Source organism: Morone saxatilis, unplaced genomic scaffold (genome assembly GCF_004916995.1).
Source record: "Morone saxatilis isolate NCDOM2014 unplaced genomic scaffold, NCSU_SB_2.0 Contig15, whole genome shotgun sequence".
Lineage (NCBI taxonomy): Eukaryota > Metazoa > Chordata > Actinopteri > Moronidae > Morone > Morone saxatilis.
Genome location: NW_023339707.1, coordinates 24,209,534 through 24,224,143, shown reverse-complemented (window position 1 = coordinate 24,224,143; position 14,610 = coordinate 24,209,534). Strand labels below are relative to the sequence as shown.

Below are 14,610 nucleotides of genomic sequence, written 5' to 3'. Positions count from 1 at the left end.
ATAAGATGCATCCCAACTTTATGAATGGGGAAACCTGCACCTGCATCCATTTGTGCCAACCACTGTATATTTGATCCAGTTCATAAATAAATAGTCTACGTCCATGCAGAATAGAGTCTGAGGAGTTTATCTATCATGTTACTTTTCTCTAGAAAGATATTCAGACAAAAAAAAAACCCATTTAAAAAGGTATTCCCTCAGTCTAGTTCTAGTTTCCACCTCATGTCTATAAAGGTTATACAAATTAGAGAAGCATCTTCATTAAGGTGTCATTATTGCATTCATTGTCCAGTGTTACTTGTAGCATAATGTTTCAATAGCACCACTTCCACTATATGGTTGCCTTATTTTCTACGGCTTTGTGTGCCCGACAGCTAGTGTGAGTGTTCAGTAAATGTAAACAACGTAACCATTATACTGACTGTATGAGCCTAACTGCTTCATCACTGAGCAAGGCACCTAACCCCTAACTGCTCCCGGAGCGCTGTTACATGGCAGCTCATCACTCCACCATATAAGCCCTGCATGTGTGTGTGTAAAACAAAGAGTGAAAAGAGAATTTCCCTATTAAGGATTAATAAAGTATTGTGTTTGAAAACAATGTACTGAAAGAGCTCTCTAAAATGTAGGTTCTGCTTACGTGAAAAGTAACTTCTAAGCTTTTATAACCAAAGTTTTCTCACTGAAGTCGGAAAAATTCGGTGTTGTTCTTTATCAGTTAAATTTCTTGTGTTGCCATTTTTTTCTATAGATTCGGGCCATGTTGTCAGCCGGTTTACTGATAAATAAAAATGTTTTACCTCAGAAACTCCAGTTAAATATGCATTTTAACAACAGAAGTCCAGAGTGAGCAAACAGCAGATTAAGAAACTCTCCAACCACAGTGGTAGATAACATAGGAGTGCTGAGTAAAGAGATTGAGCTCTGGAAGCAAAAACCAATAAAAGTGAGGCTAATCAAATTTTTTTCAGTCTAGGGGAAAATGTGAGAATTGTCTGTGCAACAGATGTAGGTTAGTGTGCCACTGCACGAAACTTGTGAGAGGTTATGTGATCGTGACCTACTTGTGGGAAGGCTTTCTCGCGTGGCCTGTTACTCGACGGATACACGCTGGAAAACCCTGGAGGTGCAAAGATAAAACACCATACAGTGCATCCGTTTGAAAATGAAACGAGTTGTCATTCATTATCTGCGAAAATACGCAAGATCTGAGGTTACAGGCGTCATCAGGAGTTCTCCGGTGGCCAAGGTTGCCAACTCTCCTCTCCTTTTTAAAAAATACCAAACAGTGAAGTGGAACCCAAAGTTTACAGTTGATGCTTCAAAAAAAATATGTGAAGTGACTCATTCCGAATTGTTGTTAGCAGTTGCCAGGTGGGTTTTTCCTTTGCTTGTGATAAAAGGTTCCCAGAGGATGATGGGAGTTGAAGCAAAAACACATTCCATTAAAAAGAAAAGAAACGTTTGCTTTAGAGGGCTGTAAAACATATTTGTTTTTTCTAAAGGTTTACTGCTTCTTGTTCACACTCAGTGGTGCCGTTATTGTTCTCTCTCTACTCCTGGTGAGAGAATATGGGTGAGTGTGTCCTCCTTGCTGTGTGTGTGTGTGTGTGCGTGCGTGCGTGCGTGCGTGGCCGAGAATGAGGTTACTAGGCTTAGTGATTGTACTGTGGTGCAGTGTGTGTGTGTTCTTACAGATGTAGGCCAGAGCAGTTATATAAGGATTGATGTATGAGCAGGCAGCGCGCGTGCACACACACACACACACACACACACAGACAGGCACACACACACACAGACAGGCAGGCAGCCAGGAACATCAACAGGAAGTGGCTAACCCAGTAGCAACACACATACATAAACACAGAGGAACAATCAGACGCTCACAAATGTGGAAACACACTAATGCTCATGCATGTGCATATGAGCACATGCACACTCCTAATAGGTGCACGCACACAGACACTCACGCTTGGGCTCGAAAAAAGATTTGGATGAATGCATGTGGGCATACATGCTTATCCGCTGCATGTTAGGGTGCACACATATAACAGATGGTAGAAAGTCACCCAGAATGATTTGTTGAGCCCCTCTGATATTATTTAAATGCTTTTGTCCACTGAGATAGAAAGAGGGCAGTCCAACAGAATGTGATTTAATCGGATCAGATATGGACTAACTATGTGACTTAAGGTAAAGAAATGCAAAATCTGCTCGTTGTTTTCGCTTTATATACAAATACAGTTTCCATGGTGTTTAATAATGTCTTCAGAAAAGCAGCCTCACTGACTTTTGCTTTTCACATTTAAGATTGTTTGCATGATTACCTCAGCTTAACTCAGTTCAGGACACTAAGGTCATGCCCTCAATACTGTTACTGGGAATTAGGGGGATTTATTGACCTGAGGAGTTTACATTCTGGAGTACACAGAAATGACACATGGTGTCTTAATTAAAAGTAATTTGAAGAGAGGCAGACAGAGGGGGTTCCTGTGCGTTCTGTATGGCTTCAGGTGAAGAGTGCGGGCTGTAAGTGGTGTAACCACAAACCATTTGCGGGACCTGATCTCACTGTAATGCATGCCCACCGCTGCATGAAATGACTCAAATGATCAACAGGCAGTAATATTGTTGCAAACTAAAGCAAAAGGATTTAAGCCACAGAGCCAGATTTTCAGTATTTTTCAAAGTTTTGGTTCTTAAACAGGAAATGGTCTTTTAAAAATGTCAGCTTTGAGTTTTCGGGCTCTCTTGCAGACCCTCTATTAATCTTGAATGTGTGGTTGAAAAACGTTTCCTTATTAGAGCCGATACAAGGAACTTTCGCTTTGTGTTGATTCTGGCGGCCCCTGTGGACAACGTGGTAGTGTTTCTACTCCCTCATTTCATTAATTTCAAGGGGAATCCAACTGAATCCGAACCGGTGGCCGGCATTACGAATAACTCTACAGAAATAGCTAATCTTTTTGCTGATTTTGTTGTCTATCTAGGTCATACAGAGGCATCTGTATTAAATTGAGACTGTTTCATAACCAGCTAAAAACTCCTTGTAGTACACTTAAAGTTTGTCTTGTTGACCAACTGTGTGCATATCAAATAAGTATCAAAATTAGAATACAATTAGAATTACTATTTTGAACTATTTGTAAAGTCTGAGCTGGTCTACAAAAAGACCAACCCAGACGGTCAGTTATCAAGCTTCACAACCCTGTCTAGCTCATGCATAAGTAGACACGTGCCTCAAGTGTGCACGACCTTGCCGCTCGGCTCGGCCCGTCTGTGTGCGGATTGGGAACAAACAGAGCTTTGCCTGTTAGCAAGCCCTCCTCTGGTTTAATGATCAGGCTAACGGGGTCAGACGGGAGGGAACAGAACTGAGCAGAACACAGTCTGGCCGCTGGGCTGTCTGCTCGGCTTGCCGACTGTCTGCTTCTTCTCTGATCCCGCCAGATTCTGCTAATGATCAGGAGGAGGGTGATGCTCAGCAGTTTGACCTGTGGTACTGAAGTGATGGCTGTTACTAGGCCCAACATGCAGGTTGTCTAACACAGTGATTATTAGCTTGATGAAAGGATCCGTGTTCACATCAACTTTCACTCTTTTGTGTTGTTTGTTTTGCTGTGTTGTATTATTGTGACAGCGGTGGAAGAAAAACTATTTATTTATTTGTCTAGATCTACTGAGATAACCTTTACGTTCATATGGTGAATTCAGTCGCGGATTTCCACATCCAGCAGTTACAGAGCAACATTATCATTCATTTGGAGTTGTGTTTCTGGCCACTTGATGAATTTAAGTCCAATATTTACTCTTTTTCTAGCTCTGTCTTTGGTCTCTACCAACTCTTGAGGGATATATTGGGTTCCTGAATGCTCCACTATGTTCACCAGCTAGTCTCTAAACCTGCTCAGCAGCAGGAGGTAGTGTACGGTGGGTTTTTACAGATTTTTTTCTAAAAACAGCTGCCGCCTACTGTAACAATGATATAAATAATGAAAAGATGAATTAAAATGTGGCAAACACAAACATTAAAATTTAAGTGAAATTTAAAAGATAAAACATAAATTACAAACTACTTAAAGAAAGATTTAAATGCTGAATCCTAAAATGTTCAAAACAGGAAGTTGAATTTTGCACATGCTAAAGTCTGTCACTGATATGTCCAGTGTTTAGTAACGTTACACCACTGTATTAGGGCGTTTAGTGCCTTGCTGCCTTGTTCTGATACTGTTCCACATCTTACACGTGTACTGCTTCGTACCGTGCTCCAGTTTTGTGTTCTGTTTATTTGTGTTGTTGTGATGGCTATGATACTTGAGGGATTCATTTTATCTCTCTGTACACTTGTGGATGGATCAACAATAAAAACACATATGATTTCACTTGGTTTGAATCAGTGGAAACCATAGTAATAGATCCACGGCACTGTAATTAATTAACCACATTGTCTGCAGCTGAAGTGCAGTTGAAATAACAGTATTTAAAACCTCAAATATTATTTGACTTTTTCCTCAGTGATGAATCAAAATTTCCACAAGTGAAGTTAACACACAGCCACTCACACACCCTAGTTCCCAAACACAGTTTGGCAGCGTTGCTTGGAAATTTGGATGTAATATCAGGCTGCCTGTCGTCAGAAGTTCTTTCTAACTAGCAGGACGCCACTCTCCCCTCTTTCATTGCCTTATGAACAACCAAACATGAACATGAAAAGAAGCTGAAGTTTGTATTTCAGACCAAAACTTTAGAGAGATGAGGAATATGTATCTGTTATTGCACCACGGAGCACTTACCCAACCTCCCAACCTAACCTAATTAAATATACATTTTTAGAGGTAAATCTATGCCGCCATATATTTGGCTATTGCTTTAGGGGCATAGTTTAAAATGTTGCGAAATACACATGTATATGTAAAATACAACTCCAATAATATTAAAACAAGCGTACAGTTTATAACAGATCTCAATCCATCATCCAGCCAGATCATTGATTGTTCGGGCATTTAATCAGGTGTCATGACCTATTCCCTCAAACTGCTCATTAACCAACAACTGAAGACTCCAAATGAGATTTGGGACCAAAACCAGGCTTAACCCTCTTCAGAGCTATAACAAAAAACACAAATTTGGCAAACTTACACTTGGTGAATTTGCTGGTTGTTAGGTACAGTGGTGGTTAGGAGCAAATGAACACAGACAGCAACACTCAAACAGTCCTCCTAAAATTTGCGTCATGTTCCGTCTGAATGCACGTTTAGGGGAGAAGAAGTTGACTGTTGAGCTTACGGTTCACCTCCTGTCTTCTGCCAACAGTTTTATTTACCAGTAATGTTTGGGAAGGATCACCATCATGGTTTAAAAACTTGCGTAAACATAACCAGACCTTTACAATAGAAGTGGCAGGTCTTAAAACACTCACATGAGTCACCAACTTGCCAAATGACCTATTAGGTCATTTTGGGTCTATGGACCTTTGGTGGGGTTTTTGTGTTTGTGTCCAGAACTTCAGTGTCTTTCTGAGTCACATCTTGCTCATGAGAAATTTGCAATCCAAAATGTTTGGGGGTCAGTTGATTATCGATCTGAGAACCCATCGGCTGTCGTATGACAACAGTTTAGCCTCTGGGAGCAACGGCCAGTGTTTCAGGGCTCAAAATAAACATGGATCTACAAATAAATGCAGATACATTTTTAAAAAGGTAATAAAAAATTAAATAATCTTTAGACAATTGCTGATGATTTCCGAGATTGCATTTCCGCCAATGCGTTTCATCTCTTTTGCTCTCCACACTTTCAATCTTGACAGGGATGAGGGGGTGAGAGCACCCGGGCTCAACCATCAGCGTAGATAACTGATAGTGACTCTGGAAACGGTGAAAAACAGTCAGTCGTAGTTTGTTTAAAGGTGAAACATCAAAGAAAATTTGACTGAAATGAAGTTTGAACAGGAACCTACTCATGCAAACAGTTTACAGTAGCAAGATTCCTATCAGCCCTCTCTCCACTGAGAGTTAGGCCTTCAGTATTGTCAGCCAAGGCCATCCTCCTCCACGATTTCATGTCCATATTCATTCTGATAATAAGGGCTGTTGAATTACAATTAAGGGTACGTTTCATTTAAAAAGACAAAAGAGATTGCAGTCTAGTCCTGGAGAGACAATATTTAATGTTTGGATTTCGGATGAATATATCACTGGCAGACTGTTATTGTTCTTATCAGTGAGTGTCGTCACTTGTCTGCTTCAGAAGGACAAACAGGATTCACTGAAAATGGGTTGGCACTAATACAAATGCTATTGTAGAGTACACTTAAGAGTTAAATCTGCATCCATCCTATCCTTCACATCAGATGTTGGACACTTTTTTTAATTCTTTATTTTCAATGAGTGAGACACAGAGGGACTGTTCTTATTCTATTATTTCTTTCTAGTATATGTTGTACCATTAAAGCTTCAAACGTGCGTGTCTGACACTGAAGGAAATCAGTTCTCACGGAGGGGGGGGGGGGTCTTATGTGTCATGCATGAAACCCAAACACACACACACGTACTCTTCATCCCCACACACGCACTGATATCACAGTGTATTTTTCGCATACAACACAGGTCGATGGCCTTTTGTTGTCTAAGCACTGGCAGCGTGACGTCAAGTAAGGGCCAAACATCTGAAGCCCCTCAAAAAGTACTAAACTAACAAGCAGCAAAGTGAATCATGGGAGAAAATGTAAACCCAGTCAGGACCAAAAAGTCATTCATACATATTTAATAACAAAAAGAAAGATCATGAATTCAATTCTATCTGAGAGTGCTCCAAATTCAGGGAAACCTGAGATAGAGAGATCATCAGTACATGTGCTGTCCTCTTCCTTATTTCTCTAACTCTCTTTGTCTTCCTTCTTCAGATTTCTCCTCCAGTGTTTAGAGGATCTGGATGCCAACCTTCGGAAGCTCAACTCTCGCCTCTTTGTAATCAGAGGCCAACCTGCCAATGTGTTCCCGCGGCTCTTTAAGGTCAGTGTCAACAGGAAATTAACAGTAGCTCTAATAATCTCATTTAAAGTAATTTATCGAACAGAAAAATCCAGTGAGCTGCTTCTTCCAGCCTTTCAAAAGTTATTTGCTGATTAATACCTTTTAAAAAAAAAACGTTTAAAGACGTCCCCTTGGACTTCTGATGGGCAAGCTGTCTGTGCTCTCTCTCTGTCCCAGGAGTGGAAGATCTCTCGGCTGACCTTTGAATACGATTCTGAGCCTTTTGGGAAGGAGAGAGATGCTGCCATCAAGAAGCTGGCAATGGAGGCAGGTGTGGAGGTCATTGTAAAGATATCGCACACCCTCTACGACCTGGACAAGTGAGGAAAAATGCACACACACACAGAGACATACAAACAGTGGAAAAACATACATGATAAAACAGCACATTTAAGGGCTGTTGAAATGTTAACATATGTTTTTGTGCCATCATCCCCAAGACAAACTTAGTAGTAGTTTTTGTTATACTTGTGCAAATAGTAAATTAGATTTTTAGATTCAAACTTGACCAGTCCCCGTCTCTGCCTCTCCCCAGGATCATAGAGCTGAATGGCGGCCAGCCTCCTCTTACCTACAAGCGTTTCCAGACCCTGATCAGTCGACTGGATCCTCCTGAGCTGCCTGTGGAGACGCTGTCGGATACCTTAATGGGTCGCTGCGTCACCCCCATCTCTGAGGACCACGGAGACAAGTACGGGGTCCCGTCCCTGGAGGAACTAGGTGAGAAACGAAACACACACCCCTGCACTTAGACCTGGACAGACTTTACAAGCATTTTAACAAGGACGTTTAGGACGTTTATGTGTAGGCAGTATGAGGAGAATATACTGACTTCAGACCAACCAAATTCATTTCTGAATGACAGTAAAACCTTTTAAAAGCACTCTAACAGAAACTCCCATAGGTTAACTGGATTTTAGGTTTGGCTAACCCTAAAAGACACACGATAAATGGCCTTGAAAAAACATTAACTCCAGTCCTCAAATATAATATGACCTCTAATATATCAAATCTAATCTCCAGAAATCAATATTTTTAAAGTTTTAAAATACTTTTAAAATTAGATATATCATTTAAATTTGAAGTCGAATAAGATGTATTATGTGTTGCCTAAAATCTGACCAAATATAATAATAACTCAATGATTGATTAAGACTTAAACAAAATGAAGATCCCTTCTACGATTAAACAGTACACTCATTAACCCTGCTTAAACAGTCAATCCAGTTTTCTCTATTTAAAGGTACATCTCATCTAAACCCTCACTATTGGATTAATCCGATGGCACGGCCCCCTTCCTTGCCTTTCCATTCACAAAATGTTAACAGTTCATTCATACAGTGGCGCTGCAAACTGCGCTGTAGTCATCGGCTGGCTGCATCTGTGTAACTATTTCACCAGTGAATAAGATATTTTAGGCATTAACGTTCTAAAAACTGCAGTACAGATGTCCGGTTTCTCTCTGTAAAGGTTTATTCCACACAGGCTGTCATGTGCCACCTAAATAAAGCAGGTAACATGTTAACCCTCTTACAATCAGTCAGTCAAGATGTCTGGTTTCCATTCACAGAAGGCCACTTTCCATTCACACTCTGACAGCACTGCAGCCATCTGCTGCTCACACCTGCACCTGTGTACCAAGTGAACTATTTGGGTCACCTTCTAAGAGCCAATGCATTACGATGAGCTTTCCAGTTTTATCAAACAGCGCAATTAATATAGATTGTGTGTAGAATTATGAATCAATCAGGTAAAGTTTGAAACATTCAGAATAGAGTTTAGTAGATTAGTAAATTCAAAATCTGATATGTAATTTATAAAATTCTAGATAGGGTATGTTTAGAGTACTTTGTTTATTTTCTTAATGACAAATTTCCTAAGAACCACACAGTGTAATTGATAGGTCCATACAGTAAGACAAAAACAACTTAAATCTTCACTGAGAATACTGGCTCCTTTTTTATAGAATTTAAACTTACTAGGTTTATTTTATTCGCCTTCACGAATTAAGAAATGCATTCAAACCCAGACCTGCTTTAACCTAGATCAGACTTACACTTAAGAATAGTTATTTTGAACCTCCCCCTAATCTATTTGAATGATGTGTTGGAAGTTGACACTGTGCAGGACACTGAACAGCTCCTATTTAACACCACTGATGAATATCTATGTCTCTACTCAAGCTCAGCACCTGTTGCTTCATCTGCAGGTGGCTCGTAAACTAAACTGCAAAACATATGTCATATCTGTCAGATTTGTATGAATAAAGTGAAAACAACGGGCCAAAGAGTTCCTGGATTAAACCAAAACCAGCTTTCAAGGAAACCACTGATAACATGGCTGACTGTGCTTTGATGGAATTATTAGCAGGCTGGAGTGCACGCTGATTGCCTGGATAAAACTAACGATGAGCTTATAACGATGTTGTATAAGCTTTTAATTTAACATATATGACATAACTGAAGGATTATTGAGCCATCCAACATACCGGTGCAACAGTGTTTGTAAACCAGGAAGCTGATTCAATGTTTTCAGGCTTTGACATTGAGGGCCTGCCTACAGCCGTGTGGCCGGGAGGAGAGACTGAGGCTCTGACGAGGATAGAGCGCCATCTGGAGAGAAAAGTCAGTACTGCACCACCTGTTGGGGGCACTTTGGGACTCACAAAAATATTTTGGGAATTGCACTTTTTTCTTGTCACGTACATTTTAGACCCTGAGTGATGGAGCGTAACTGACTTTTAATATAAATCCAATGTCATATGATTAAGAAACAAATGTTTCAGTTTCAATCTAAAAGAAAGAATCACATTCTTTAAAATTATTATATTAATTGTGCCCTGCAGCTCTTTTATTCACCAATCTACCATCTCTCATCTGTCTCCTCCTCCCTTCTTATCTCTCTCTCTCTCTCTGTGTCTTTTTCCAGGCCTGGGTGGCTAACTTTGAACGTCCCAGGATGAACGCCAACTCGCTGCTGGCCAGCCCGACGGGCCTCAGCCCGTACCTGCGCTTCGGCTGCCTCTCGTGCCGCCTTTTCTACTTCAAGCTCACTGACCTCTACCGCAAGGTCAGCTCACAGCTCCTCCAGTGCAGTTCAGTCAGAGTGAAGCTTTTTTTTTTTTTTATCACATGTGAAAAATGTCGAAAGAACCCATGTCATGCATGCATTTCACAGGTGTAATTATATATGTGAATCACAGTGTAGATAGATTTACACCATAATCTATTTAGTTTTTAAAATTGAAGGATAATTTTAGAAAAGTTCTTGTATTGTAGCCCACTTACAACTGCATCTTATTTTTTATTTTCCATTTGTTTAGTGATGTAAGCATTGAAGACTTACTGGCTTATGGTGACAAAATCCCTATAATAGCTTTGGAATCAAGCACATGAAAAAAGATGAGAGAACAGAGATCGAATCTGGACCAGAATTCAAATAATATGCACCTGTGTGAAATTTAAGATATAGAACCTAAAAAATACAACTGTGGCTGGTTGCTAAAAGAACTTCTACTTCTTTACAAAAGAAAAAATATATTCAGATCTCATAGCTCAGCTGGCATGCTTATGTACCAAATTCTTACCAATTCTTTCATTGTCTAGAAATTCCCTCACCTTCACTCTAGCGTTTCCAACTTCCCACTGCCTTTTTAACCTAATGTTCTCTATTCCTGCTATGTTTCTTTATACAGGTGAAAAAGAACAGCTCCCCTCCACTCTCTCTGTACGGCCAGTTATTGTGGCGGGAGTTCTTCTACACTGCGGCGACCAATAACCCACGCTTTGACAAGATGGAGGGTAACCCCATCTGCGTCCGCATCCCCTGGGACAAAAATCCCGAAGCACTTGCCAAGTGGGCTGAAGCTAAGACAGGTTTCCCCTGGATAGACGCCATCATGACTCAGCTGAGGCAGGAGGGCTGGATCCATCACCTGGCCAGGCATGCAGTTGCCTGCTTTCTCACCAGGGGGGACCTGTGGATCAGCTGGGAGGAAGGGATGAAGGTGAGGATGCAGGAATTTACAGGACAGAGCGGAGTAAAGAACAGGATTCCCATGTGCCCTGGAAAACATGGAAAATATAGACATTTAGAGACATGGAAACACCTGGAAATTGATTAAAATGACCAACTATCGTGGAAATAATCTATTTTTTCCTTCAAAATTTTAGTAGTATTTTAGCCCCTCACTCAGAACGCCTATATAAATGTGTATTTAGTTTAAAACTCGACTGTGGGGAGGATAAGCTGCACTGTATAACACTTCAAAACTGGAGATAAATGTTTTAATACTAGGTCTACCAGTAAATTATATGACTGTTTTGTAAGCAAGTACTGTCCTGTATTGTCAAGAAAAACTCCCAGATAATGGGAGTCAGGACACTGCAAAAAAAAGCCCATTTAGGCCCGTCAGTGTATCTGTTAGTGTCCCCTGAAAGGTCTCTATTAGACACTTTGAGAAACCTCTGCATCATGTTTAAAACAAACATCTGGACAACCCTCTGCCTTTTTTATGTTGCAGGTCTTTGAGGAGTTGCTTCTAGATGCAGACTGGAGCGTGAACGCAGGCAGCTGGATGTGGCTGTCCTGCAGTTCATTTTTCCAGCAGTTTTTCCACTGCTACTGCCCCGTGGGCTTCGGCCGGCGGACCGACCCCAACGGGGACTTCATCAGGTGGGTACATTTTCTGGCATCGCCCCTTGGTGCCAACTGCTGAGCCCCCACCTGGATGGCACCCTTCCTCCCTCTGTCTCTCCAGACCACACACATACAGGGAAACTCTGAGAAAGCAGGAAGGAAGTCAGACTCATATAGCAGGACCAGACACACTTCTAAACACATGCTTTAGAAATTAATATATGTGTCATTTTAGGCAGGTTTAACAGTTGGGAGCTTGAGCAATCAGTAATTTACTGAATTAATGTTTGTATATTTGTCACAGGGTCTACATGTCAATAGTATTTCATAATGCTGTTCTCAGAGTTCAGCTATTGCAATGACCACACACACACATACACATGCAGAGAACTACCTCACAAGTTTAATATACCATGCAAAAGCAGGGAGAGATGGAGGGATAAAGGGGGTCCCCCATCCAGATCTCTGGGTAAGTGAATGAAAGAGAAACATCCTTCCCTCCTCTCCTCTTTTTATTTTTGCCCGTCGTTCCATTTTCTTTTCTGTTAAAACTTCAGCACTTTAGTTTTTGAAATCAGGCATGTCTTTTGGTAATAATTTCAGTTCACAGTGTACTTCTTTGCGTGCCTTTTTAATTGTCTGTGAATGTCCCTTTGGTCATTGTGTTCGCGTTTGTATCTTTAGTTGATATATAACTGTTGCCACCAGATGATTTTTACTACAAAGGCGTAGATTAATTCTTCTGTCTCTGGATGTGGCTCTGTGTTTGTGTTTTGGCTCATCTGTTTTTGGGGGATTGGGGGAAAAGTTCAGCTATCCCTCTCCTCTTCGTAGATTGTAGCTGATTGCTTTTAAGATGATTGGCCGTTCTCACGCCACCCCCAACCCCCCACCCAGGTGCAGCCGGGCTGTCAGCCAGGGCTGCCTTGGATGGAAGTCGGGGACCGAGTTGAGAAATCGGTGGTCGTTTGTTTTTACTTACCTGTGCAACCCTGAGGGACAGCACTTGTCTACTCGTGCCCCAGCGGCACCCTCTGGGCAGGTTTGTAACTCGGTAGCGTCTCATTTCGTCAAAAGGGATTCTGACTGCTTGGTAAGGAAATGCAAACGCCTTGCCTGTATTCGTTAGGTAGGGAACTGTGAAGCATTCCCCAGAGGGTAGTGAGGAGAGGCGTTGGACCAGCTGTAGCTCTGCCATCGCAGTGATGCACCGTTGGCGCCGGTACTCGTTACCTGTGCCGTGCCACACGAGCCGGTCCATTGTCCATGCGCTGGGCAAAGCCCCTCATCCAACCCTTTGTGAAATGTTCAGTGGTGCTCTGCTTATGTGAATGCAGCCTTGCCAGTTCAGGTGGACCTGGAGCAGTGGCTGGTCAATATAGGCACTGAGAAACACACACAGTATGCAGTTTAAAAATCACAGGCCTACATAGAAAAGAATCACACATTTCATGAGAAGCTTATGTGAAAAGGTTAATTTACAAATGCACATTATATTAAAAAAAATATAATAAAACATTTCAAACAAAAGCAAAAAATGGATGAAACAGCTTATTTATTTATTAAACAACAGCTTTATCTTAGAACTTGCATACACACACAACACACGAACCACATCACAGCTTCTTCCAACACAACTCACATCACCACCCACAGACCTAACACACCACCTGCTGTCCATCTGCTAGGGCTGCTTCGCTGCTGCAAGTCCGCCGGATCTTCCTGGCAACAAGGTCTGTAGTTTTTGCTTGAAATGAGGGGCCTAGTGGGGCAGCCAGAGTGTGCCTGTGGTTGTGGGAGGGGGTTGGCGGTCTCCGGCTCGGGCCCACTGATCACCTTAAAAGACAAACACCAGTCCTGAGGGGACAGGGGCGACGGAAGGCATCGAGGCTCTTTCTCCAGTCACACCTGGTCTGATTCATCGCGCGGGAGGGCAGGTGGGACGATGGGCCGAGGAGGGCAGGGCTGGAGCCTGCTGAGGTATAGATGGAAGACTTCTGCCACCCAGAGACGACTAGGAGGTTTTTAGTGTGTACTCTTAAGTAGATCATTTAGCTTTAGTTCTACTTTTATTTTTTGCCTCAGACATCAACCGAGGACCACAGGGTTGTTGACCACTGAGCTTTAAGAAGAATTAACCCCTGTAAAATATGTCCGAATATGGGGGACCTGTTTTTTTTCGCAAACTTGCCTGAGAGCGAAGAAGTAGTTTTTAAATCGAATACTTTTTTTTGTCCAAAGTTTTCTCTCTCTCTCTCTCTCTCTCTCTCCTCTCTCTCTCTCTCTCTCTCTCTCTCTCTCTCTCTCTCTCTCTCTCTCTCTCTCTCTCTCTCTCTCTCTCTGTCTCTCTCTCACTCTCTCTCTCTCACTCTCTCTCTCACTCTCTGTGTCTGTGAGTGGCACCCTAGTGCTACTTGGCCCCACATTAAGAAGACATTTCAACATTTATTAAAGTTTTATCCTCTTGTTGCCTGTTCAGTGCTTTCTCAGAACTGTGGCACAGCCTGAATAAGACTTGTGGCCTTAATTTACAGTTTTTATCAAACAGTTGTTTAGGCCGCTGCATTGTTTGGGCCACATGTTATACTGACCATGATTAAATAGCCTTGTGATTCTGCAATTACTGCTTTTTTCAGTGATTTATAGTGATTCACTGAGAGCCATATATTAAACCACTGAAAAGAGAAAACATTTGCACTCATGACATGCAGACAAAAGCCGTTAAAGAGGTGTGATAATTGAATTTACACTGCTATCGCATAAAAAAGTTGTAATGCAAGCATGTATTTCAAATTTACACATATATGCAAAACATTTTTATAAACATAAACATAAGCCAGTGGCAATAAAAATGAATACAAACCTACAGTTAGACCATAATGATGTCTTTTATTCTTATACAGTGTTTCACTATCTGATAGTATGTCCTCCCTACCTGATC

General features: G+C 41.5%; 1 protein-coding gene across 1 annotated transcript in view; it reads left to right on the top strand.

Moving 5' to 3' along the window:
* Positions 1-14,610, top strand: part of cry3a (cryptochrome circadian regulator 3a) — a 31,039-nt gene that overhangs the window by 8,173 nt on the left and 8,256 nt on the right. Inside the window, exons 3-9 of the mRNA XM_035656125.1 lie at positions 6,902-7,010; positions 7,209-7,351; positions 7,567-7,751; positions 9,567-9,655; positions 9,960-10,100; positions 10,726-11,037; positions 11,554-11,705. Of these exons, the coding sequence (XP_035512018.1) occupies positions 6,902-7,010; positions 7,209-7,351; positions 7,567-7,751; positions 9,567-9,655; positions 9,960-10,100; positions 10,726-11,037; positions 11,554-11,705 (1,131 nt within the window). The remainder of the gene's footprint in view (positions 1-6,901; positions 7,011-7,208; positions 7,352-7,566; positions 7,752-9,566; positions 9,656-9,959; positions 10,101-10,725; positions 11,038-11,553; positions 11,706-14,610) is intronic.